This window comes from Felis catus, chromosome D4, assembly GCF_018350175.1.
Source record: "Felis catus isolate Fca126 chromosome D4, F.catus_Fca126_mat1.0, whole genome shotgun sequence".
Classification (NCBI taxonomy): domain Eukaryota; kingdom Metazoa; phylum Chordata; class Mammalia; order Carnivora; family Felidae; genus Felis; species Felis catus.
In genome coordinates this window covers 2,869,296-2,896,177 of record NC_058380.1, presented here as the reverse complement: position 1 = coordinate 2,896,177, position 26,882 = coordinate 2,869,296, and the positions used below count along the sequence as shown (strand labels likewise).

Sequence of the window (26,882 nt, the reverse complement as noted above, 5' to 3'; positions counted from 1 at the left end):
TCAAAGAAGTGGTTAGAACTTGGGCTTATCTCACATCTTACCAAAGAACAAGAAATCCATAGGGAAGTGACAAAACCCAGGAAAAGAATTTGGGGTTTCTAGGGGGGAACCTGTTGGAGAACCCCTTGTTGACATGTGGGGAGGCAAGTGCGTGGACAGGGGTGGGGTGGGGTGGGGGGAATTGATGGGAGGGGGGAGCTAGCTGCAGCCCAAGTTCCTTTGCTGTGTCTCAGGGCTGCTGCGGCTCACCTCCGTTCCTCCCTGTGGAGAGGGGCACAGGCTGTGTGTACAGATTTATGACCTGCTTTTAGGCAAATGGGGGGAGGGCAGAGAGCTCTTCTGGCTACTTCTCCGTGGCCTTCAGCTCAGAATACTCCGTCTGCCGGCGTGGCCTGTGTGGGGTGGCGTCTTCGGCTACCCTTCACCATGTATGTCTCTCCTTTTTGGTTCTTCATGAAGTGGATCGCACTTTGTCGTTCCACATGTTTATTTATTGCCCCTCCGCCTGCTAGAACATAAACCCCTGATGGCAGAAATCACCACTTGGGACACCTACTATTTATTGTTTTAGTCTGTGAAATGTGTGTGTGTTTGGGGAGGTGGGGTGGGCAGGCTGAGATGGCTGAGTGGGGACAAAAGTGGGGCTACATGATTCCAAAGGACCCAGTTCTCAAATCCCGCCCTCCAGCGTGACAGGTATGACGTGTGGGAGGAGCTGGCTCTCATGATGAGAACTTCACACTGAATGGGAGAGATGGTGGGACCAGGATGGAGTGAGGCTCAGTTACTCCCAGGTGACCGGGGTCGTGCCAGAGAGTCCACATTCCTGTTAGCTGAGCTCTCAGGTCACAGTTTGGCTCGGCCCAGTGGGGTCATGCTGAACAGGTGGTTGAGCGATCTCCATTAAAAACAGAGGTGCATCGCCACCCGAGACTGACCCGAGGACTCGGTGAAATTACAGAAAGCCACATCATTTTTGCTGAATGAAAAGTTGAGACAGTACCGTTCACCAAAACGTGCTGTGCTAGGTGGTAAAGAGGGACGATGAGAATGGTTACCTTTGCAGTCAGACGGTGGAGTTAAAGTTTCTTGTGTCAGCATCAGGCATCTAAGTGTGGCAGTTACTACGTTCCGCCACATTCTTATTTCAAAGGGAGACGGACACCATCAGCCTCCGTGTGGTGAGAATTCACACGCGCGCAGGTTATCGTGGGAGCATTAGAAGCAAATTGATGGACGGAGGACATTTTTTTCTGAAGAGTAGCTTGATTTGCAACCACGTTGGGGGATTGTAAATCTCGCACAGGGGATCCTTAGGACTTTTTTGGGTGGTGGAGCTCAGAGAACTTTCTGGAATTTCTGACATTGGCACATCTTAAGGACGGAAGATGGAGTCTCTGAATGTGCCCTGGGATGCCGCCGGAGTCTCTTGGGGAGGATTTGCTCGACGGAATGGACTTCTTGGGCTGTGTCCGCCTCCCCCACAGAAGTGGCACACGGGCAGCCAGGGAGGCCTGTGGCCCGACCTGCGTGGCCCACTGGCTCAGACACATGCTGTACAGGTGACCCCGCTGACAGCTATCCTCTTGGGAGGCTGTCGCCCAAGGCTGATTTCTTTCTCTCATTGCCCGCGTTGGTGGATCGGGAAAGAAATCCGATGTTTGTTACGGATATTTTAGGAGAGACCTACAGAAAGCTTCCTGCCGTGGGGTATCTTCCCGGCCTGCTGGGACCATCGCGGATTTTGGCGCTTTGCTCAGCCGAATGTGTCATAACAAGCACAGTGCAGAGATGCGCCGAGCTTCTTCTTCTTCTTCTTGTTTTTAAATTAGACAGAGAAAATATAGATGCTGGGGTTTATATAGTTCCATAAAGAGACAGCTTGACCTTCCTCAATAGGAACTGCCTTTTAAAAGGTACTCGGGTGATCATTTTGATAGAACCACAGTTGGAACATTATTATAAAACAAATGGCTAAGGATAAACATTGAAAACATTCATGCCTTTTAAAGGAACTTCGTCTGAGTCATGGTGATTCAGTCTACAGCCTTCACGGTATTTGAGTTTCTAGAATAGTCTTTCCCCACTCTCTGCAGTGAATTCAATGGCAAATGTGAGCCTCACCTGAATGGTAATTTGACAAGGACAGATCTCTCTTAAGAGCATTATCTTGTGGTGGGGATTAGATTACTGGATGATAGAAAATGATTTCAAGTATTTCACGTAGAAAGCTTGCAGAATGTTTCTGAGGACCCGTTATCCTGTTTGTCCGGTGGTGTGTCCAAATCCCCGTTTATTTCTTCCTGTGCTCTCTTACAATTGTGTCCGTCCCCACGAGGGGGCTGACACGTTCACCCATCCCCTTTCTGGGCTCCTGACTTTGGAGCCCCCTCTGGAGTATCCCTATCATTACCCACTGAGGCCCGCTCCCGGAGTTGAGCCATTTGCTTTCAAGCACCTGTTACCAGCACGTCCTCCCCACCTGGAGGCCCAGCATCTGGACCCCAGCGGCCTCCAGCCGGTCCATCTCGCACCCTCCCCACGTCCCGAGGTGTCCTGCCCGGGCGAACCCTCTGCAGCCAGGTGCCCCTAGGCCTAGGACCCTCCTTGCCTCCTTTCCTCAGGGCAGCACCGGCACGTGGTAGCTGCTCAATAAACAGGTGCTCCGGGGACTGCCCGGCACAGACCTTATTTCTTGCTCATTTGTCTATCACCCGAGCGCCTCCCCGCCTTCAGAACCCTCTTGGTTTTATGATATTTACTAACTGCAGACGCTGGAGATAATACTCAGAACGCCAAATTTCTTCTGATAACATTCTGATTCACCTTGGAAGGGTGGTGACCCGTAGCGGTGCTTGGTCAGGGCCGGCCCCGTGCCGGGACCGTGGCCGTGAAGGGAACATCCGGGAGACCACGTGCCCTGGTAATGGTCCACTAAACAGAATCCCAGCCCAGCGTAAGACGGACTGTGGCGTCGACACCCGTCACACTGTTGGGATACAGCCACGCCAACAGGAGGCACTAGGGCACTGCCAGCGGGAGGTTCAGGACGACCTGGTCGCATTTTGCGCAGTTCTGTTTGCCAGAGAGGGAACCTGGTGATCCCCGCATGGGGAGCCGCGCTGTCTACGCTGAACTGCACGGGCAGGTGTCTCCCCTGGGGACGTGCGCGTGTGGTCTCTTGGTTGCAGGATCCTGACTGATGTGACAAATGGATCTCTCTTCCTGCCCCCTTAAGGGAAGCCATCAGCCGCGTCTGCGAAGCCGTCCCTGGCGCCAAGGGAGCCTTCAGGAAGAGAAAGGTACTGTCTTCTGTGTTGCCTCCCCACGCAGCACCCGCGGTCACGCCCCGCCCCTCAGGGCCCCCTGTCACCGCCTGGCTGTCGGCACTTTCCAAGCGACGAGAGCTCGGGGTCCCCCTGCCCTGGGGTTGGCAGGACGGCCGGCAAGTCAGCGCCCAGTTGTGCCCCATTGGCCCAGACCTGTAGACGGTGAGGAGACGGCACGGAAGACGGGGCTGGTGCCCCTCGAAGCCTCTCTGGGCGTTAGTTCTCTTCGCTAGAACAGTTGGTGGTGAACACCCGGGTGCTGTGCTGCTAAATTTAACCAGCGGCCCTCAGGGTTCAGAGTACGAAGCCGCTCATCTGTGCCGCGTGCCAGGTTCCGTGGCATACGTGCTTCCGCCAGGCCCCTTCCAGGCTCTAGCGACGTCCCCGAGGACGCGCAGTGACACGTCATCTCGCGGTGTTTCCACCTGGTTCACAGGTGCAGCGGGCACCAAGGCCTGAGCGGCACAGATGACCGGTAACGTAGCAAAAGCAGCTGGGAAGTGAGGAGTTTTGAGTACTTGTCTTGTTTTCTTTTTTTTAATGCAAGTTATTTGTTTGTAAGTTTACGTAAATTAACTTTTCGTAGCAGCTGTTTTTAACGGCCAGCTCCTAAAATCCCTAAAAATTTAGTAATTGTCTCTCATTAGCCAGTACAACCAGCTCCAGAGCGCCACGGGATAGCCCCATTTTACAGGTGATGAAAACTGAGGCACAGAGATGTGGGTAGGGGTAGGCTGGGCTCAGGCCCATGTCACCCGGCTGCAGGGACTATACATTCAACCTTGGGTTGACTTTTTCACTCTGGAGATGGTTAGACGGCCAGGGAGAAAGGGATTAAGAGAAAGCTCAGGGGCGCCTGGGTGGCACAGTCGGTTAAGCGTCCGACTTCAGCCAGGTCACGATCTCACGGTCCGTGAGTTCGAGCCCCGCGTCGGGCTCTGGGCTGATGGCTCGGAGCCTGGAGCCTGTTTCCGATTCTGTGTCTCCCTCTCTCTCTGCCCCTCCCCTGTTCACGCTCTGTCTCTCTCTGTCCCAAAAATAAATAAATGTTGAAAAAAAAAAATTAAAAAAAAAAAAAAAAAGAGAAAGCTCAGAAAACCTCTCCGGTTAGAAGTCTGGCAGGTACAGAACTAAATAGCCACTGTCCAGACTGTCTGTGCCCGGACTCTATTGCTCTGTCGTGAGGCGTTACCTCTGATGTCCCCGAATCCGTCCTGGGGCTGAGGTTTGCAGGCAGGTGGCCGGCTTGTTGACACCCCCCGCCCTGGGTGGGTTTTGTCATTACAGCTCGGGACATCCGAGCTGGGTAAGGCAGCTGGGTTTCAGGCAGAGAACTTTGAATCTTGACTGTCACGTAGGGTCACTAGGAGGGGGTCTGAGGACAGAGCTAGGGAGTGTCCTCTTTCAGAGCCCGGGGAGGGTGGCAGAAACAAGGCTGATGGCCTCGGGTATGACTTAATCAGAATCTCGGGGACGGGGCCCAGGCCTCTCTATTTGTAAACAGCTCTGTCAGATTAAAAATGGTTTAAGAACCAGCTGTAATTAGCATATCAAAAGAGGGCATGTTCTAATCTGAAAGGGAAGGATGGCTTGGGGGCCCTGGACCCAGATACCGGTGTTGGCCTTTGGGGGGGGTGGGGGGCGGGCAGGGATGGCTGGTGCGGAAACGCAGTCCTTTGGGCCCTGTGCCAAGGACTTTAACTGAGCTGAGCCCGGTGGTCCGTCCCTGTGCCGGGCCGTCCGTGTGAGCACCGGCCTGGAGGACGTTCCGGCCCAAGGCCCCCAGCAGTGAACAGTCTCGAGACTCCACGGGATGTTCATCGGCCCCACAAGCTGCACCCTGCTCCTCTGGCTCTGCCATTTAGCTCCCGGGGGGCTGGAACCAGTATCTGAGCCTGGAAGCTGTGAGCACTGGCCCGTGGCCCTTTCCTGGGCTTACGAGTGACAGGAGACTCATCCCCACGGGAGCTGCCTGCTCGCGGACGGTGCTGACGCCCGAGGGTCCTCCCCCGTGTGTGCGCATGACGTGTTTATGACGTGTTTGTGGCTGCCTGTTGCGAGTCCCAGAATCCGTGTGCTCCTGTTGGATCCCGCCTGCCGGCTCCTTCGTGGCACAGCCTCCTTCATGTGGCCAGTGAGGGCGGGAAGGTGGGGGCTGGGGGGTGCAGCAGACGGGAACAACAGAGAGGCTGTGACAGCGCGGCCTCTCGGGAATCGGAAGCTAAAATCTGGCCGCTTGATTTCACAGCCTCCCAGCAAAATGCTGTCCAGCATCTTGGGCAAGAGCAACCTCCAGTTTGCGGGCATGAACATCTCCCTGACCGTGTCCACCGCCAGCCTGAACTTGCGGACGCCCGACTCCAAACAGGTCTGTAGGCGCCCGGGCCGCCTGGGTGTTTTGCAAGGTTGCCGGCTCTGCTGGGTCTGGCAGAGAACATTTGTCTAAAATCTTTACTAGCCTGCAGACTTTGGCCCCTTCGAACGGTTGCCCACGGAACGATAGGTAGAATTGGTGTTCTTGGAATCTGCTGCAAATTACCTTTTTTTTTTTTTTAAGGGTAACGTCTAAAGTCATTGAGGGACTTGCAGTGTAGAAGCAGGCGCATGTGTTTGCCACGGACTCCTCATCTCCTTGCCCGTCCTTCATTTCCTTTTACACCGTATTTCTTGGACTCCGCAGCCCACGTCTCATTTCCACATCTTGTCATCCTTGAAGTGGATGGCACCTCGTGGTTTAATGGGCCAGATTTTTTCTGTCTTAGCGGTTCCTCGTCTGGAGCCACTCGCGGTTGACGGCGTCCTAGGTCGCTGCACGCGGCATACGGGAGGGAGTCCGCCCGGTGCGGGACGTCTGCCGCTCGCCGGCCGAGGCCACACGGCGGTGGCGATCGTTGGGGCGGGTTCCGTGTGTGACGCTGGCCTCTCGGCAGCGTGTGTCTTAGGTCTCTCGGGCCTCAGTTCTGTCCGCTGGAACAGTGGGTGTCTCAGTGGCTGTCCTGGGTACCAGCGGGTGAAGACGCCCAGACGCGTAAAAGGGCGCGTTCCCCGTGCAGCCCGGGGCTCCGTTGCCGGTGGCCTGAGCTGGAAATGGGATGCGTCTCCACGGGGAGAGAGGTGGGCCACCCGCACACCTCTGACTCTGGCCGTGTTCCCGGGGGTGCCTGGGATTACCTTTGCGTTGCCAAATATATTTATATTCATTGACCTCAGTGTTCCCCAGGTCAGCGAGTGGCACCGCCTCCTACTCCATTCCTCACTTGCCGGACAGATAATCCCTGTCTTTTCACGTTGGTCCTTCCGACGGGTGGGGTGGGGATGGGTTAGGAAGGTTCAGCGGGCTCTGCCTTTCTCTGGGGCCCTCTCAGGGCTGAGCACCTGTGACCCCGGGCTGCAAGGCGGGAGGGACCCCTCTGCCCTGCACCACACGCCCATATCCACTGTCACGCAGTGTGGCCGTTGCGGTTATGTTTCTAGGGATCCTCAGGCCGTGGCCCTCAATTCTGTGGGATACACGTCCCGATCCCTGCCTATTACACCTCATTCCTCCCTTAAGAAAAACAAGCAAGCTCAGGAGGAGTGGAAGGGACGTGGGCGTGCTGGGGTTGGGGGCTGGTTGGCTGTGTCCTCACTGTTTGTGGAGCATGGGTGTGGGGCTGGGCTTAGGAGCGGGGGGCACCCTCTGGGACGATAGGAACACGGCCCGGGACGGTGGGCGGGGGCCCCCGCTCATGCCCCTGGCTGTCCCGTGGTGGCCTGGCTGTTGCAAATTAGGAGGAGTCCTGGCCGGACACTGCCCTCCCCCGTGCAGAGCAACCGTGAAAGTCCCGGCCACTCTCCTCTGCCGAGCGTCCCTCGAACCTCCCTTGGCCAAAAACACCTGCTCGAGATTCACCGGCTCAAAACTCCATTTAATCTCTTATCTTTTCCGAAGGTCTGAGATACAGTGATACAGCAACAACCACACGTCGTGACCAAATAGGATTTCTGCTTTTTCCCCTCAATTATAATCCCCGCTTCAGTTTCCAAACTCCAGTATGAGGGCTGTCTTATAAGCAAAAACTAAGCAGAAATCAACACCTTTTCGAGGTTTATCCTCGTGTGGGGACTGCTGGTGCTTTGCTGCCCTCCTGGGAGCCCCCTGCCCCGGGGCTGGAGGCAGGAAGCTTCCAGAAGGCTGCAAGTGGCCGCTGATAGCTGGATCCGGCCGGGTTGGTACAGGCTCCAGAGCGGCTTCCTTGTTTCCATCCATTTATACGCTCAGGTCTTTCTAGATCGCGAGTGGTTTTGCACATACCATTTTGGCATTTTAGAACGAATGGTTTTCTCCCAGTTCAGACACGGGTTTGCTTCGAGCGTCTCGGGAGCACAGTCGGGAAGCTCCTCGCACGGTGGGATTTCACCTCCGTTAATTTCCGACTGCCCGCCACCAAAGGCCTGAGGGGCTGTGCGGGAATAAACCTGCTGATGGTGTGATGGAGACGGGGCCACTGTTTCCACCCCGGAATTCAATTCAAGGTCATTCCATTGTCTTTGGCATTATAAAAACAGCATGGGAAACTTACGTCGCAGCTGAAATTTAGGGCAGCTTCTAATTTACTGTCTACTGAATTCCGCTGCCGTTTGTAAAGCTAATGGAAATTTCCGGGTTTAATACTGACTTGGAATGTCCTCCCTGGCCTTTGCATCGATGGAACCGGTCGCAAGAGTGCCTGGGACACAACGAGACACGCTCCTTGCTCGCTAGCCGGGGGTCGGCACTGAAGACCGCGTGTGTCTCTGGAAGCAGAAATTGCACCGGTGACCTGTTTCCGTGTGGGGGTGAGACCCTTCCCTTCTCCGAGAGGGAAGGTCGTTAGGACCCCCGTTAGCTGTGGTCCTTCAGCCTCGGGCTTCGCATCTGGGAACCGGGCGGCCGTGGCTCCCCCCTCAAGGGTTGCCTCAAGGGAGCTCGCCGAGCGAGCAGCTGACGTGCGGGGAAAGCCCACCGGCGGTCAGCCGGTCTGACGACTCCCATCCCTTTATTTGCGCCGGGTACCAGTTTGGCAGATTCTCAGGAAACCTTGTCGTATCGCCTGCCGACAAACGGTGGCTTTTCCAGGACGCGGGGCGGGCACTAACGACGTGTCTCCTTTCTTGTCCTGGCCTGCAGATCATCGCCAACCACCACATGCAGTCCATCTCGTTCGCCTCCGGGGGAGACCCGGTAAGTGCCCGGGGCTGCTTTTCCTTGCTCTCGTCGGGACTTTTCCAGAAGGGGCCTTCCTCCCAGGGGTGCGTTCTGGGGCACGATCGGGAAAGGTAACTGTGATGACAGCTCTCCCCCCACCTGGTTCCGTAAGCCCTTCTCGACCAGCATTAGTTCTCGTGCCATTAGCCCGAAGCGGTCGAAAATCCTCCAAGTGCTGGCTTTCTGAAGAGGTCCTGGGACCGCCCCGGTGTCAGCCGTCAGGCGCCCCGTCTGATGACTGGGGGTCCTGCTTCGTTCCTTTTTTCTCTCGGGCTCCGGCAGGGCCCTTCGGTTTCGCGGTTGAAGTCTACGCGAAGCCTGTGAGTTGACTTAGTCTGGTTTATTCATAGATGTTTGAAATTGGAATTTTTCTACCCACATTTAATGTTGTAGTCTTACTGGTTTGCTTTGCCAGCAGGGAGGGAGTGCAGGGAGAGAGAGAGAGAGAGACAGAGAGAGGGAGAGAGGAGGGCAAGGCAGAATGGGAATGTTCTATTTTTGCATTGCTGCTTTTATTAACAAGGTCACAAGGTAATTCACTCCTCACGTTTGGTCAAGATGGTGTCAGTGCTCATTTTCAGCGTCATGAGAGGCAGGACCCACAAACCCCTTGCTCCCCCTCTCCCTCCTCCCCTCCCTCCTCTCCCTCCTCCCCTCCCTCCTCCCCCTCCTCCTCCTCCCTCGCCATTCTCCTCCTCCCCCGCCATTCTCCTCCTCCCCCCTCCTTCTCCTCTCCTCCCCTCCTCCCCCTCTTCCCCTTCTGCTCTTCCTGCTCCTCCCCCTCCTCCTCACCCCACCCCCCACCCCTCCCCGCCCCCAGCAGAGCCAGACCCACACACACTAACTGCCGCTCACTGTTGCTGGCCAGCCCTTGGAAACAGCTTGCAGGCAGGAAACTATCTCCAGGGAAGAAGAGCCAGTCAGCCCTCGGAGCCGTGAGGGAGAAAACACCCGCCCCCAAGACCGCCCTCATACCATTTCTCATTGGTCCGGGCCACGTTTTCACCAGTCTGGGGAAGTATTTAAAAATTAGGACGACCGAGTGAGTGTTTTCTTGAAGCCACATTTACTCAAAAAGAAAAATTGTTCCGTGTCCTGGCATGATGTCCTTTTGCTGTTGAGTAAGTCTTTTATAATAAAACAATGAGGCTTAGAAGTGGTGTTTTTGTTGTTATTGTTGTTTCGTTATGTGCAAGTTTCCGGGTCCAGGGCAGCCGGAGTAGCCGGTGTGGTGCGGAGATCCCGTCCTGGTCTGGCCGGGAAGGGGGTATTTCCCAGGCTGTGAGGCCTTGGTGTGTCTTTCCCGGCCTGCTCCCTCTACCTGGGGAACTGCTTGTGCTTGCGGCTGGCTCATGAACAGCAAGTCGAGCGGGCGGGCGCTTTCCACTGCTGGCTCTCATCTCGACATCTCTAAAGGCTGGTGGAGTCACGGCCCCCGGTGTCTCGGCTGCACACAATCCACGCCCCCCGCCTCTGCCCCAGTTCCTGCAGCCACCCCCACCCTCCCCCAAAGAGGCGTCAAGCCCAGCCAGACCCTTGGGCCAAGGGCATTGGCAGGAGAGCGATTCGGCCACCCTGCACGTGGTTCCTTGCCCTTACACCCCCGCCTGACCAAGACAATATGGCAAAGCACCCTTGGACCACCCTCAGCACCTCCACTGACTCACGCCGTCTTCCTTTAGGGTCTAGTCCTCAAAATCTCTCCCCGTGTTTTCCTCTTTTCCTTCCCCTCCCCTCCTTTACTTTCTCTCCAATCCCTTAATCTCTTACATTTTACCATAAAGCGAAAGACCTCACCGAGACATACATTTAGCAAGTGGGAGTCTGCCACTAGAGATGGGATCTCGAGGGACAGGTGCACCTGCTGTGTACCTGCACGCGCACCTGTCCTCACGCCTCCACCGGTGTCTGCACGTGGCTCCAGTCACCTCGCAGAGGCGTCTCACTGCTGGCCCCGTGTGATGCTCGTAGCCATAGTGTCCGAAATTTGGGAGGTAACCCAGCTTGCAAAATAAAAGGAAGAAACAGTACGTACCCGCAGCGACAGATTCTTCCAAGAACTTGTCTCAAACCTCGACTTAATGATGCTATGAGTGGACCTGCAGAGACGGAAGGCTCAGGAAGCCAAGGACACAGGCTTCTGTTCAAATTGTCCTGTTCTCCAGGGTGCACACAGGTCTGCGAGCCTCAAATTTCCTCACCTCCTTGCTTTTAAAAAAGAAAAAGGAAGCACTGGGTGCTTTTAACCTTTTTATATTTTCTTCTTATTTGTTTCTGATGCATAAAACGTCACGATACCAGGGGACAGGAAACCTGGTCAGTTCCTATTTTAACCAAGCCCAAATGCACGTTCGCATTGTGCGTGGGTTCCCGTTCCGCACTGGCTTGTAACCATTATAATTGGAAGATGTTTCAATAAAACTAGCAATCCCAGGTTCGATCCCTTGTTCTGGTGCTCAGTGTGTAACTACTCACTGCTTTGTGCTCTAGTTGACCCAGTAAGAAAATGTTGTGAAATATCAACTAAGACAGGCTGAAAAACACTGTTAATCCAAACTCCCCCCAAAATATGCCCTGTAATCATAATCTGCTGTGATTACCAGTGTTCACAGGCCACCAGAAGGGGGCCAGGGTGCCGGCCAGGCTCAGAAAGGTTTGGGGGGTGGCAACAGGGGTGCAGGACGGGCAGCCGGCAGCCCCATCTGTGGAACTTGGTGTTCAGTGTGACTGGATGATGTCTAGAACAACGTTCTGAACACCAATACACTCCCCCAGCGTGCCAGACAATGATCAACATTGGCTTTAGAAGAGTTCTGTCCTGGCTTGACCCTAAACCATCTGAGGGATGGGACACATGTCATGTCTCTTTCCTGGCCTTCCTTCCCCAGAGGAGCGTTTCTCAGACTGGAGTAAGAATTTAAGAAGAAGAATTTCTTTGCGTATGCCACTAATGTTGATTCAAATTAATTTTGTCACCCAAACATGCACAAAAATAAATCAAGTATACATTCCTTGGGTTCATACGTCCTATTGAACTGTAAACCCCGATCACGTTTGAAAGTTTAATCCTGATAAACACAGTAAAGCCAGAAACATTCAAAGTGACAGGAATTTACCAGGATGGGTGGTTTTGCTGACGCCACCAAGATCTCTGCTCTCAGAGGGACTCTCGAACCGGCCGCCACGGTGTGGAATCCTTCAAGGTCAGCATCTCTCTACCACGTCAGGCGCCTGGGTGACTCAGTCCTTCCACTAATTAATTCTGTTGAAGTAAGCACTTCAGTGATGCATCGTTGTGTACAAATGTGACGTTAACTGCTTGAGTTGGGGCAAAAGCATCTAGTCTGTTCTTTTTTCTCGAATTCTTTAAAAACCTGGCATCTGTAATGTTGGAAACCCAAGTGACAACCTTGTCGCTGACATTGCAACGCAGAACCGATGACGCAGTGGTCATTCAGATGGTCCCGGATATTCTTGTATTAATTTGTAAGATTATTATGGAAACTAAAACACGAAGTTAGAAAGAAAGTCTGGTCACATCTCAAACACTGGAGAATATTCCTGACCAGGCCTAGAATTCCACGGAGCTCGGACGGAGAGACGCCGGTGCTGTCCTAGGACCCTTCCAATGCTGTCATCTCCTGAGTCCACAGAAAGCGTCCGTGACTACAAGCTGGAGTCCTTACTTGGCTGTTAGTTTCATATTCTGACCAGATCTTCCTTGATGGAAATGACTGGAAGCTGGGTTGATGGTCTGTTTTTCACCCCTCTTCCCAGCTCAGGGAATATACCAGCAGACAGTGGTATAAGGAGGAGCATGGAACAGCGTAGACGGGCAGCATACTGGAGGGACCCTTGGTGGCAACCAGTCATGTCAAAACCCGCTGGAGGGCCCTCCTCCCCTCCTCAGACCCAGCGGGTCGCTGTGAGTTCTGGGAAACCATGTACCACGTATGGAAAAGCACCCTGTGCCTGGTGCTGCCTGCTGGGGCGCTCAGTAATCACTGCATGTCCCCAGGCTCCCAGTCGTCCCCTCTCCCATCAGAAGGTTTTCCTGGAGCACGGCAGAGAGAGAAGGGGTCATCCCCTGCCCACGGAGAGTAGTAATGAAGGCAGTCACGACACAGAATCTTCCGGATGCTGAAAGCCTGGAGCTCATCTGTAATGTTGGAGCCCTTCGAAGCAATGACATTTGGGAGAAATCTGCAACGACGGGGTGAGCCTTTACCGGTCGCCCCCCCCCCCCCGAGACTTTACAAACGTTGAGAATGTCAGCTTTGCAGGGAACGTCTGTTCTGCTTTCCAGAATGAAGAGAATGATTGGTTCCTCTGCCTGTTTAGAGGCGGCCCCGCCTACGTCTGAGGACAGAGCCTCCTCCGTGCACGGATCAGATGAGGCCGCCGCGCAGACTCGGATTTCACCCGGAACAGCCAGGCTACTACTCAGAGCTCATATGTGTGAAACATCTTAAAAGATTAAAGTTACTACTTATTTCCGAGAGGAAAAGAACCATCACATGCCATCCACCCAGGAAGGCGTTCCCAACCAACCTTTGAACGTCCGCTTCTGGTTTTCTCGTGGCTACTAGACCAGCAGCACCAGCACCGGCTGGAAACTTGTCAGAAATGCACATTTCGGGGCCTCCCCTCAGACCCACAGAATCCGAAGCCCCAAGGCGGCACCCAGCAGCCTGTGTCTCCACAAGCCCGTTGTGGGACTCTGACGCCAGCTTGGACTGACGACCGCTGATTCAGGCAGAGCTCAGGACAGTGGCTGTCAGCCTTGACTCACGGTAGAACCTTCTGGAGAGCTTCAAACCGTCCTGAGGCCTCATGGCCTCCCGTCCAGCAAGGGCGGATTATCCGGGAGCTGGGACTCGGGCAGCAGTGCGTTCAGAGCTCCTGGGGGGATCCGCCGTGCAGAGAACGGGGTGCCCGTCACACGGCCGTGGCCCAGAGCGTGGGCACAGACAGGCGGTGTCCGCACCAGAGCCTCAGGCCCCGCCCTGGGCCCGCCGAGTCAGAACCCGCACTTCACAAGGTCCGGAGGCTCATGGCCGCGGTAGTGTGAGAAATACCGTGCTTCTGGGCTGTCCCTTGGGAGCGTTAGATTCCTGGGCTGGGTTGCGTACTGTATGTCTGGCTGTGCTGTCTTGCTCGTGGTTAGTGACGTGGGTGCCTCGTTTTTCTCTGACAGGACACAACCGACTACGTTGCGTACGTAGCTAAGGACCCTGTTAACCGCAGAGGTAAGCAATGCTCGACTCTTACGGTCTCTCACTTGTGCGCGGTCAGGCTGAACACGATGGCAGGTGCTTCCCCTGGTCCCGCCCCCTCCGCCAGCACGACCCGTGTGTCCCGCCGTGCCGTTAACGGGAATTGAGGGCTGTCCGCCTTCTCGGTGGGGGCAGGAGACACCGGGCGGCCGGGGGCCTGAGACCCCCACCTGCACGCAGGGAGTGCGGCTTGGAGCACGTGACCTGCACCTGTAGCTCCCGTTCGTGCCCTGAAAGCGGCTTCGGCCACACCTGGAACGCTGTGTCCCCCCCCCCCCCGCCCCCGCCCGGCCGCAGCCCCACCGCCAACCACGTCACCCCGAGAAGCCTGCGCTGCCCTGAGCAGTCCACGCTCACGTGCCATCCACTCGCACCCCACAAAGCTGCCAGGGCCTCAGACACAGGCTGGAAATGGGGGATGTGGGGCATTCACGAGCTTTCCATCCTCATGGGCCCTTTATTCCTAGACCTCCACACTCACCACCCTGTTTCTTTTATCATGTACAAAACCGAAGCCCCACCATGGGCGCCGACAGCCCGGGCGGGTGGGCTGACCGCAGGTGCGCATTACCCTTGGATACTGACGCACCCCGTGACCCCAGCTTAGAACTCGCTGACGAAGATCGCCAGGGGGTGTCGATAGCAATACAAAGCACTGGCTCCCCTCTCCTCCCACCCTCCACCCCAGGTACTGACTGTTAAGATTTTCTAGTTTGCTTTACGGGACTTTTTATCCACATACGTACACGTATATTCTTTTCTTTTAAAATGTCAGTGCACGTGAGATCTTAGCATGCTGTCATGCCCTCCCCCCGGCACTGTATCTTGGACACAGAGAACGGGTTGGCTGTCCTTGAGGTGGCCATGTGGTGAGACTTGTCCCCCAGGTGCACCGACCCCACCGGGGTCCGCGTACAGACGCTTTCACTGTTGTGCGGCCCGACCTGGAGGCGTTTGCAGAGAGGTTAGATGGTTGATAGGTCAGTGAACCTTGCAAATCAGAAACCAGTCTGGCTGTAAAGATTTGGTCCTCCCCACGGCCGCCTCCTGCCCCACGCTGGTACTCGGTGGCGTGGCGGGACTGCTTTCCTTCCTCAGAGTCACAGACGATGACATCATACGGTGTTAGCACTTATTCTCCCCCAGATGCGTGGGTGTCTGGGGGGCGAGGGGGACCCCGCAAATGAAGCGCCATGTCCTGGATTATGACTGCCACGTTGTCACTCCTGAATCAGAGTGGGGGTGTTCACAGAGTTCTGAGGGTAGACGGGAAGGGAGCATGGGTGGTCTTGAGCCAAGGACTGTCCCTGAAACCCCTGGCTAACACGTGGAGCCCACCCCGTGTTGACCTTGCAGCGACTTTCATGTGATGACTGCATAACCGGTGCTCGGCTGGGTGAGGGCGGCAGGCCGGCAGTTCCACGCAAGCCCGTCCTTCCAGCGGGAGGCAGTTTGATCGGTCCACGAGGGCTCCCGTACAGAACTCTGCACGGCGGTGGCTGAGAATGACAAGAGCTGTTGTCTCACGGTTCTGGAGGCTGGAGACCTGAGAGCAAGGCACGGGCAGGGCCGGGCTCCATCTGAAGCCTGGAGCAGGGACCCCGCCTGCCTCTCCCAGCTCCTGGCGGTGCTCTGGCCGTCTGGGCGTCCTGGCTTGTGGCCACGTGGCTCCAGTGGCCCACCTCCATGCCGCCTTCTGCTCCGAGCATGGCTGTGTCTTCACGTGGGCACCTTCTTACAAGGTGTGCGGTTATCCGGGGTTAGGGCCTGCCGTCCGCCAGCCCACCCTCACGTCAACCGTGGTCAAGTTCCTGCCACTCCGATGGATTCCCCAGACGACAGACCAGTGTTGGCTGGAAACCACGCTGGAGTTCAGGGGGTCTGTGCCTCCCTCCTAGGAGGCCATTGCTGTTCAGCCTTCCTCCCGAGGGGTGAGGATTGTCGGTTTGCCGTGAAGAAGGGACCGTGGTCGCTGTTCCTGGGGCGTTTTCTTTTTTTTTTTTTTCAACGTTTATTTATTTTTGGGACAGAGAGAGACAGAGCATGAATGGGGGAGGGGCAGAGAGAGAGGGAGACACAGAATCGGAAACAGGCTCCAGGCTCTGAGCCGTCAGCCCAGTGCCTGACGCGGGGCTCGAACTCACGGACCGCGAGATCGTGACCTGGCTGAAGTCGGACGCTTAACCGACTGCGCCACCCAGGCGCCCCTCAGGCGCCACCCAGGCGTTTTCTAGTTGGGTAAGACCCCAGATGTCCAAGGGGCCCCTACCAGTCCCCGGCTGGCGGAGACGGCGGCCGCGGGCCGTGGGGGCATCGCTTGCCTGTGCTGGCGGAGCGGGTGTCCTGCAGACACCGTGGGGACAGCATCAGGTGGACGGAGACCCCAGCCCGCAGCCCGCAGCTGTCAGAGGGCTGGGCTATGGCGCGGGCTCCGGACGTGTTTGGAGCCAATGGGGAAACCGCGAGCTGGTGTCCCGATGGTGACCTCTGACCAGCAGCGTTTGCTGTGTGTGGAAGACACGTGGAGCTGGCCCGTCTGAGGGAACATGCCGTCCCCCCGCCCCCCCCCCCCGCCTGTATGATTACAGGGGCCATAGTGCGTGTTGCTCCCGAGTGCCCTCCGTGACGCGGCCCGAGGACGTCTGCTCCCTCGTGTGAGGCCAGCAGCTCAGAGGCGTGAGCGGTTCTCCCTAGAGCGACCTTGTTTATTGGTCTGAGGGGCGGGGGAGACGACGTGGGCACACGAGCCCCACCCCGAGACCGCCCGCCCTGTAACAGGAGGGCCAGTTTCCCCCAGAAGGGACGGAACGAAGAACGGCCCCGTTTTGTGGCCCTCACGTCCGTTTTGGGCCACATTTTAGGTTTTACGACGTATTTGAGTCTTCACGGCACCACAGCTGTGTACGTGCCTCTCAGTGGTCTGCTCCTTCGTGGCCCCTGAGTGACGCCCCCAGCTCTGCCCCCTCCTCCTGGGCGGTCACCGATGGCGAGGGCCTCACCGTTCCTGTATGTGCCCAGTCATGCCGGTGAGGGGGTGAGGGGAAAAGACTGTTGCGATGCTCTCAGAGAAAACAGCAGCCCCGGAGACCCTCACCCCAGGGTTCGTTTTGGATTTCGAGTGCAGTTTGGAACAGAGAGGCCCCGGGACAGACCCTCGGACCCCAGCCCTCAGACAGTGTTTTCCCAGGGCACCAAGGACTGCAGGTGCCAGAGCCGGGAGGGAGACGTGATTTAATTCTGCGGCTACAGCCTCTGCCGCCCCGGTTTCTGACCGCCAGGACTCGACCCTCGGCGGGACAGGGTGCCTGCTTCTGCCACGGCCCTGCGTCTTCCAGTTCTCAGGAAGCAGGCTTCCAGCTCCCTGCTGTGTAGACGGGAGCGATCGGGCAGCCCCCTGCCGAAACCCGTTCTTCCTTCACTGCGGCTGCTGTATCTCTTTTCAGAAGGACAGTGAGCTGCACACTGTTGGCCCTTCCCGTCTCTACTCTTCCCCGAAGCACCGACCAGGCAGCCCTCGGCTGGTCCCCCTCGGGGGTGGGCGTGCGTGGCTGCAAACAGGCGGGGGGGGGGGGCCGGGGTTCTTCCCCTCCCTCCTGCCTAGACTCCGGCCTTCTTACTAGCTGGAGGGACACTGCCACCCGTACTGCTTAATGCACGACCCTGCAGCTCTAACAGCTGTGTCATGTGGGCTCGCCCTGTGCCTCCCGGGCTGGTGTTTAATAAACTAAAATAATATCGATAATCAGTAATAAAAGCACAGCCGGGCATCTGTCTCCTTGGGACAAACCTCTTGGCCATCCCCAGTGCTCCCAAGGGCTCGCGCTGCGATCCAGAGCCTCCGGACGTGCTTTTCCCTGGGTCCCTAGGGTGCTCCCCTGCAGCCCGGGGGACAGGAAGCCTGTGGACCCCGGGGCTGGTGGCCGCCGTCCGCGTGGGCTCCACGGTGCCCTGCTGGCTTCGTGCGGCAGGAGGGCGGTTTGGCGTGCCTCCCCCGAGAGTTTCTTTCCCCGTCGTTAGTAACAGGATGGGGCAGCGCGGGTCACACAGGGAGGCCTGGGGTTCCCGGGGGCACGCAGACGTGGATCTGGGAGGAGACCTCGTATTTCTCGGGGAGCAGAGCGGGCCCTCTGCCCCTGCAGCCTCTTCTCTGGCGGCTCCACACGGATTGCGCCGCAGCTTGGCCTCCGGGACGGCGTGCCCTCGTGGGACAGTGAGTGCCTGTCGCAAAGCCGCTGGGAGCTGCTCCAGGCCCCCCGAGGCCTGCCCTCCCCCCCACATCGGGCCACAGGAGCCCAGCTTTGATCTGCTCTTTAGCACAAGCTGCTTGTCTGAGAACCTGTGCGAACAGCCAGCCCCACATTCGAGAGGCGCCCTGGCATGTGGTGGGGGGTCCCCGTGAATTAACATCCCCTGAAGCTCCTCTTTTGAGGGGTTCTTTCTGTTCCGAGTTGCCGCATTCGGTGAGGCCGCTTGACTCCCACGAGGAAGTGAGCGGACGGCCACGGAGTGGCTCAGGCGTCCCTCAGCAGGAGCCGGGTTGGGACCGTTGTCCGGGCTCGGGGGCCCGGAGGGGGGCCCGTTCCTTCTTACCACCACCTTCTTTATCATGACGTTTCCTTCCAAACCCTGTTTCTCTGTTGAGCTCTGAGTTGGTATTTCGTAGACGGTTAAGAAATTGTTAACCATTTTGAAATTTAAAGATTTTAATGTACTTGCAAAGAGGACCTTTGGTGTTAGAGAGCAGAGCCCTTAAGAAATGCATCCCCGCGGTGACGCTTCGTGGCCGTGGCCCAGGGATCGGGCTGTGGGTGGGGCTGCCGGGACAGCGAGTGGGGGACGTGGGCAACTCCCCAGCGGGAGCCTGGCGGCCCAGCGTCTCTAACAGGCCTGCACGCTTGCTCTCCCAGCGTGTCACATTCTGGAGTGCTGCGACGGGCTGGCCCAGGATGTCATCGGCTCCATCGGACAGGCCTTTGAACTCCGGTTTAAGCAGTATTTGCAGTGTCCTTCCAAGGTCCCCGCTTTCCATGACCGGTGAGTAGCGCTGTGACCCCCTGTGCGCGGGCCTTTCCACATTCTATGGGCTTTCGTCTGAGAATGTCTCAAAGGAGAAACCACGAGACGGCCTCCGAGAAGTGTGGTCTGGACAGACATGGTCGGTCACGGGGCTCCTGGCTCGGATGCACCTGGCGGGTCTGGGCCGGGGCTTGGGAGACCCACCGTCGGAAGGAAGCCCACGGATGGCTGAGGCCCCGAACGTTGGGGAAAACATTTTCTAGAAACTGTAGAGACGGTAGCCAAGGTCACGAAAACGCACTGTAATACCTTCCTGCCGTGTCCTCTGCAACCAGGTGAGATTTCCACGCGTCGCCTCCGGGAGTCCTCTTCTCACAGGTGGGATATGTCCCCTGTCCGTGCCACCGTGGTCAGCGCGGTCCTAACTCTGGGCCCTTCCGTGAAGCCCTGAGCTGGGTAGCCTGAGGACCCAAAGCCTCCTGTGGCCCTGGGCACGCCCGCCCCTTGGCCAGGATGAGTCAGCAGCCTTCTCTGTAAAAAGGGAACAGTATTCTCGCTTTTCTTTTAAAAATTTTAAATTTTTATTTACTTATTTTGACAGAGAGAAAGGAGAGGGAGGGGCAGAGAGAGAGAGAGAGAGAGGCACAGAATCCCAAGCAGCCACTGCACTGTCGGTGCAGAGCTCAACACAGGGCTCGAACTCACAAACCGTGAGATCATGACCTAAGCTGAAGTTGGATGCCTAACCGACTGAGCCACCCAATGGACGGTTGTTGTTTTACGTGTTCGGTGAAATAGTTCATACAAATACGAATTGTAAAACAGCCTTCAGGATCTAGCATTGCGTTTCCTTCAGACATAAGAATATTCCATGCAGGGGGCGCCTGGGTGGCGCAGTCGGTTAAGCGTCCGACTTCAGCCAGGTCACGATCTCGCGGTCCGTGAGTTCGAGCTCCGCGTCGGGCTCTGGGCTGATGGCTCGGAGCCTGGAGCCTGTTTCCGATTCTGTGTCTCCCTCTCTCTCTGCCCCTCCCCCGTTCATGCTCTGTCTCTCTCTGTCCCAAAAATAAATAAACGTTGAAAAAAAAAATTAAAAAAAAAAAAAAAGAATATTCCATGCAGCATAAAGCGTTAAAAGAAAGCCATGTGGGGGCGTATCAATAGTCCATCCTTGAGTGGACTTGCATAATGAAAGCGTCTTCTAAAGGTGTGTTCACTGCAAACAAACCTTTATTTCTCCAAAATTCGCTTTTTCACTGTTGCTCTAACGTCTGCAGTCCCGTTCTGTGACTCAGGCACGAAGGCCTCGTTCACACCTCTGAGCTCTGCCCCTTTCCTGACTGGGTCATTCTCAGTCATTTTCTCACCTACTGGGAAGTGGCCTTTTTTTTTTTTTTTTTAGGTTGTTTTTGGTGGGGAGGGGCAGAGACAGAGGGAGAGAGAGAATCCCGAGCAGACTCCATGCCCAGCGAGGACCCTGACACGGGGCTCGATCTCGTGATCGTGAGATCATGACCTGAGCCAAAATCGAGAGTTGGACGCTTGACCGACTGAGCACCCCAGACGCCCCAGGGAGATTGCTTTTAAGGCGATTCATTTGGGAGGTGCCTGTGAGGACCCCGCCTTTCCCCGTTGTCAAGCTTCCCTGCGCTCAGACGGGCCTGTGTGGGGGAGGAGCAGATAGAAAGTGTCAGTTCCTACCCCATATGCACACCCACTATCCATAAACTGTGTATACCGTGTATAAAATTTTAAAGTTCACTCGTTCTCCGCTACTTGTCAATTTTGTGTGTAATGGGACCTACTTTCAAAAAAGTAGGCCGGTGCATCTGTGCTCCCGGACTAAACCTCAAGAATCCGTAGTGCAGTGAAAAAGGAAATGAAACACGGAAACTTTAAAACCAAACAGACGACACAGGCGTAGTTTACAGATACACGCACGTGTACGGCGCGTGTATAACGCGTCAGGATGTCCCACACCAACTCTGGAGCATCCGGGCACCAGGCGGCGGTGGGTGGGCTTTAACCGTATTGGTGGGTGAGTCTGCTCCCTGACATTTCATAATGAAAACGTTCCAACAGACGGTGAGCCCCTGCACACGCACCTACATGCCACCGCTCACATTTTATTGCTAATATGATGAATCTGTACACCCGTGATGAATTTTATTTCTTTAAAAAAAAAAAAGTGGGGCTCCTGGGTGGCTGAGTCAGTTGAGCGTCCGACTTTGGCTCGGGTCATGACCTCGTAGTTCAGGAGTTCGAGCACTGTGTCGGGCTCTGTGCTGACAGCTCAGAGCCTGGAGCCTGTTTCAGACTTCTGTGTGTGTGTCTCTCTCCCCCTTTCCCATTCACACTCTCTCTCTCTCCCAAAAAATAAATAAACTTAAAAAAATTTTTTTTAAAGTAGGGGCGCCCGGTGTCTCAGTCAATTAAGCGTCCGACTTTGGCTCAGGTCATGATCTCACGGTTTGTGAGTATGAGCCTCACGTCGGGCTCTGTGCTGACAGCTCAGAGCCTGGAGCCTGCTTCTGATTCTGTGTCTCCCTCTCTCTCTGCTCCTCCCCTGCTCACACGCTGTCTCTCTCTCAAAAATAAGTAAAGATTAAAAAAAAATTATAAAAAAAATTTTTTTTAAAGTAGAAAAAGCCAACAGAGCAAAATGTTCACACTTACTGTCCATGGTGGATGCGAATCTTTTATGTTAATTATTATGCTTTTCTGTACTTCTGAAATTTACATAAAAGCCAGATAAATCTATAAAAATTATATGCACAAAAATGGGTGGGGAGCTCACTGAGTTGCCGTGCTCCTCTGAGAATACACGTAAGGTCAGAATTTTCTGTGTAGTTTTTTATATCATCAAGTTTGCCAAAGTTTTGGGGAAAGAAAATGAAGTAGGCAGGATCTTATCTGTTGAGAAGAACTGCAGCTCCAAATGCAGGTATGGACATAAAATTTCTTTAAAAAATATTTTTTTAACGTGTATTTATTATTAAGAGACAGAGAAAGAGCATGAGCATGGGAGGGGCAGAGAGAGGGGGAGACACAGAATCTGAAGCAGGCTCCAGGCTCCGAGCCGTCAGCACAGAGCCCGAGATGGGCTCGAACTCACAAACCGCAAGATCATGACCTGAGCCAAGTAGGACGCTCAACCGACTGAGCCACCCAGGCACCTCCAGTTATTAACATTTTAAACTCCTTCCCTGTTTCAAAGATGAGTGGAATTTTCCAGAAGGTAGGACAGCGATGAAGGCAGAAGCATCTGGCCAGCCCATTCATCTGCTTTTCATAGCTGAGATCTAGATAGTGAGGAGGCAGTGACTGAACTCTCTTTCCTGGGGTAGCAGGTCCTGACATTAGATTTGTTGGTTTTGACAAAAAAACTCCACTTTCGGCTAAAGCCCTGGAAAACCCCTCTTCTAACAGAATGCAGAGTCTGGACGAGCCTTGGACCGAAGAGGAGGGGGATGGCTCAGACCACCCGTACTACAACAGCATCCCAAGCAAGGCGCCCCCTCCGGGGGGCTTTGTGGACGTGCGGCTGCAAGCCAGACCCCACGCCCCTGACACGGCCCAGGTAAGTCCCACACCCCTGCCTGGGTCTGGCCCCTCGAGCACTTCCTTCCATTTTCTTCCACTGTGCTCACAGGCTGGCATTCTGTCCGGTCTCTGGCGCAATAACTCACCTGCTCTCTCCCCTTGGATTACACACGCGGACACACAGGGGAGGCTTTTGCTTTAACGTCCTAAGGCGTTAATCACATGTCTGGGAACTAGGTTGTGATTCCGGAGGTGCAAGTCTGGGGGTCTCCTCTCCATCCCGGGGCGAATGCCATTATACTGGGAGCTTCGTGAGGAGACGAAAGAGTTCAGGACTTTTCAAAGGCTCGGGGTGCTTTCTTTCCCCGAGAAGACAGTGGGTGCAGGCCCTTAAAATGATCAGCGTTTTATGAGCCTTCCCTTTTCTTCATTTCCCTGAGTTTTCCTCCAAATCAACACCGTTCCAGTAAGGCGATTGCTTTTTAGAGTTACCGCGTCTCTATTTCGTGACAGAGAATTTTGTGAGGTCACCCACCTTATGCAAATAATAATGACACTGACGAAAGTGGGGAAACAACACGGAAATCAAGCGTCCGCAGCTCTGACGCGGAGAGATGGACGGGGCGGACTTGCCCGGGTGTGAACGGCTGAGGGAGGTGCGTTCTGACGTACCTGAGCTTTACCCGAGGGCGCGTCCGGTGATGTGGCCGCGTGTATGGAGGAGAGCCCCATTTTCGGTCACACTTAGGGAGGGCTGGTGGCGTGAAATGAAGACAAGGAGGGGCGCGTGTGGTTTTGATGAGACGCAGCCTCTTCCCCACACCCGTGCAAACGCGTTTCCCGAACCCTAATGCCAACCGCGAGGCAGGAAGGAAAAGGTGGGTGTGATGGGGGATGTGGCGGACCCGCCGTTGGGGTCCCTTCTACCGGGCTGTGGCTTTGGGGGATGGAGAAAGGGGGAGAGGCAGCGTTTCCTCTGGGCATTTACACACGTCTGTAGTTTGCAGGCAAAGAGCAGACGTACTACCAGGGGAGACACCTGGGAGAGCCGTTCGGCGAAGACTGGAAGCAAGCACCTGTCCGGCAAGGTGAGGGGCACGGCCAGGCGGGAGGGAAGAAGACACGGGAGCACGCGCTCCCGGCGGGGACTTCGTCCGGGGGCTGGCGGCGCACGTGTGTGTCCTGGCGAGACTGAGGCCCCCCCCCACCCGTCACGGACACAGGGAGGAGGGCTGTGGGGGCGCCGCTCGTCCTCTGGTGCCTCCCCTTTGTCCCGGCGCTTCCCGTTCGCGTGCACCCTGGACGCGTTCTTGTCCTTCCGGCAGGACGTCCTGCCTACCAGGGGGCTGAGGCGCGGGCCTCCCGACGAGCCCGCACCTGTCCGGGTGGCTGGTGGCTGGGGCTCTCTGACGTGTGTTTTGCGCTGTCCCTCAGGGCTCCAGCGGGGCTGTGCCCACGACTCCTCACAGGAGCTGGTAGCTTTCCCTTCCTTGCCCGGCCCCCGCCCGCCCCGTCCAGGGTCAGCTTCGGGAGGGACGGAGCCCACACGCACTAGAGGTGGCGTGGAGAAGCAAGTCCCGCGCGGGCCCCGGGCGCTTTCAGGGGCGCTTCCCCATCGTGTCACGTCGACTGACGTGTCCCCACTTGCCACAGTTCGGCCATGACCAGGAGCTATCAGTAGGCTCCGTACACCCGAGCGTGTCCGTGTGTGTGTTCTACAGGGTTCTTTCGACGTTCAGCTTCTTCCTGAACTCCCTCAGTAGTCGGGGGTCCTGACCCCTGGCTGCTGACCCCTCAGGGTCTGAAGGAGAAGCAGCAACGGGGAATTAAGCTCTGATTTCTGATTAACGCGTCCACGTACGTATGCGTGACCGTATTTTGGCTTCATGTCGAGGCCATCCCCGCCGGGGAATAGATGACAATACATTTCTGGAACTGCCCCCTCGTGAGGCCGTTTCCGGCCTCACCTGCCCGAGCTAAGGGAGGACCCGTGTGTGGGGCCCTCAGTGCAGCATAAGGCCTGGTGGAGGCGGCCACGCAGCTCCAGCTCCCAGTAGGAAACACGTAGCAAACCAGAGTCCGAGCTGTGCGAGGAGCGCCTTTTTTCTATGTTCTTACCTCTGTTCCATAGACATTTAAAAAGTATTTCTAGGGGCGCCCGGGGGGCTCCGTCGGTGGAGCGTCCGACTTCGGCTCAGGTCATGATCTCGCGGCTCGTGGGTTGGAGCCCCGCGTCGGGCTCTGTGCTGACAGCTCGGAGCCTGGAGCCCGCTTCGGATTCTGTGCCTCCCTGTCTCTCTGACCCTAACCCACTCGCATTCTGTCTCTGTCTCTCTCAAAAATAAATAAGCTTTAAAAGAAAATTTAAAAGTATTTCTATAACACGTGTGTGCTTAACCACATCAACAACTGCTAAGGACCAACGGAGACACATTGTTTACAGCAGATGCTGGCTGTGATTGAAAAGTATGTCAGGTTCACTTGAAAATGAGTCTCTCCTTGTGTGTTCCCATTCCACCCCCTCCCCCCACCCCGGCCAGATCAGGATCAGACAACGTAAGAGACTCCAAGGTAGAAATGCACCTGAGGGTCATATGTCTCAATGAATTTCAAGTTCTTAGTTGAAAGCAATAAATATCTTTTTTCCATCGGGTAAGAATATCCTCTGTTAATTTGCTGGCAGCCGTTGTCCCTTACCAAAAATTAACACTCGGTGACCCCATCGTGGTGTGAATGCCCCCTGTCCCCAGCTCGGCACCTGCCATGGTCTCAGTGGCAAAGGACCATCGTCAGGAAAGTTACTTGTTGGGCTTTTGATCTTCTCCTTTTAAAACTTAGTTTGTAAAATCCTTCGTACAGACTGATTTGCTTGCCACGCACATGTGCACGCACACACACACACACACACACACACACGTGAGCGGCAAGAAGCCGCTGTGGAACCAGGACACATAACACGGGAACGGCCCGTGAAACATGAAGTCATGCTCAGGAACAGGTGTAGACACACGAAGGACTTTTAACAGGACACCTGCGTCCTCTCGCAGTGCTGTGCTGCCCAAGCCCAACAACAGGCTCTGGGGAAAGCTTAAGAAGGCCTCTTGCCAACTGGATTGAGCCGCCCATGGGGTGTAAAAGGTGACTTCTCTCCAGAGACAGCGCTGCCAGAGGGCGGTGGTCCTGAGAGTCTGTCTGTGTAAGTGCGTCAGAGACAGGGCTCCCGTGGCGACCCGAGCAAGTGGGATCAGGCACCACCGTCACCCCTCGGGCCCCAGACCAGCCTTGGCACTCTCTCTGAGAAGTCCCGTGGGGGCGCTGCCCCCGGGTAGGGTCCTCCAACACACGCCCACCCTGGGCCTCCTGCGTGGAGCCTGGGGCATGACGGGATGCTTCGTTTTGTAAGGAAGGGGCCGGGCATCGCATGGCTAGAACGGAGTTGACTTACGAGGCGTCCGCTTACACCGAAAGGGAGAACGAGGCGATTTAATGAGGCTCATGTTTCTGCTGCTGCTACTTGCTCAGGGGGCTTTGTAAAGGGGACGAGGGACCCAGGCAGCTTCCGCCGTGGCGCATCTGCTCCGCTCACCGACCCCGGTCGGGGCCGGAGTCTCGGGCAGGCCCGTGCCGTCAGGGTGTCCATCCTCGGGGGCTGGCATCTTGACATGAAGGCGGGGAAGTCGTCCCGGCCAAACACAACAGTGGTGACAGGGTCAGAAGAGGGGGATTTAGCCAGTGGGGACCCACAAGAAGAATTAGCTACCAGATAGCCCGTAGGAACGCCTCCATGAAGTGTTGGGTGGCTTACGGATAGATGCGCGAATGGCCTTCCCCTCGTAAGAGAAAAGAGAAAAGAGCGCTGGTTTTCTCGTTGCAGGGTCCTTGGATACCTACAGTCTGCCGGAAGGGAGAACTCACGCGGGCCCCGGAGAAGCCCCCACTTATGTGAACGCCCAGCACATCCCGCCGCAGGCCACACCGGCCTCCGGCAGCAGCGCGGAGAGCAGCCCGCGGAAAGACCTCTTCGACATGAGTGGGTTTCTTTTCGCGTGTGGTTTTCTTGTCTTCCGGGGTTGCTTTCCGCTGTCTGAAATCTTTGCCGCGACCATACTTTCTGCTGGCAGGGTTTTGATTAACAGTGATGTGAATTACCGCCCCAGCTGAAAGAGGACCACCAGCGTGTGGTGGCCGGTCAGCACCGCGTAAGGCCCGCAGAAGCCACCGCATGGCCATGGCTCCACCTCACTTTTCTGGGTTATGCTTGGGCTTTTCAAGGCTTTGCACTTGGCCGACCTCTGCTTTGGGATGACAGCTCTCTCTGAAGTCCAGAGACAAAGCAGTTTCCCCCTCTGTGTGGAACTGACTTTCCTCTTGAAGATCTGTCTGCACATATCTCGAGATAAATGATACACACAAAAACGTCCTCATTCGTTTATTTACTTAAATGTCAATCGGCCATTAGGTGCCAAATAGTGTATCAGTTGCTATGGATGC

At 55.9% G+C, this 26,882-nt stretch overlaps 1 protein-coding gene across 1 annotated transcript in view; it reads left to right on the top strand.

The window, feature by feature from the left end:
• SHC3 (SHC adaptor protein 3) overlaps positions 1–26,882 on the top strand; it is a 106,216-nt gene that overhangs the window by 53,572 nt on the left and 25,762 nt on the right. Inside the window, exons 3-10 of the mRNA XM_023243220.2 lie at positions 3,239–3,302; positions 5,578–5,697; positions 8,479–8,532; positions 13,754–13,805; positions 18,740–18,866; positions 22,278–22,428; positions 23,392–23,479; positions 26,266–26,421. Coding sequence (XP_023098988.1) covers positions 3,239–3,302; positions 5,578–5,697; positions 8,479–8,532; positions 13,754–13,805; positions 18,740–18,866; positions 22,278–22,428; positions 23,392–23,479; positions 26,266–26,421 — 812 coding nt within the window. The remainder of the gene's footprint in view (positions 1–3,238; positions 3,303–5,577; positions 5,698–8,478; positions 8,533–13,753; positions 13,806–18,739; positions 18,867–22,277; positions 22,429–23,391; positions 23,480–26,265; positions 26,422–26,882) is intronic.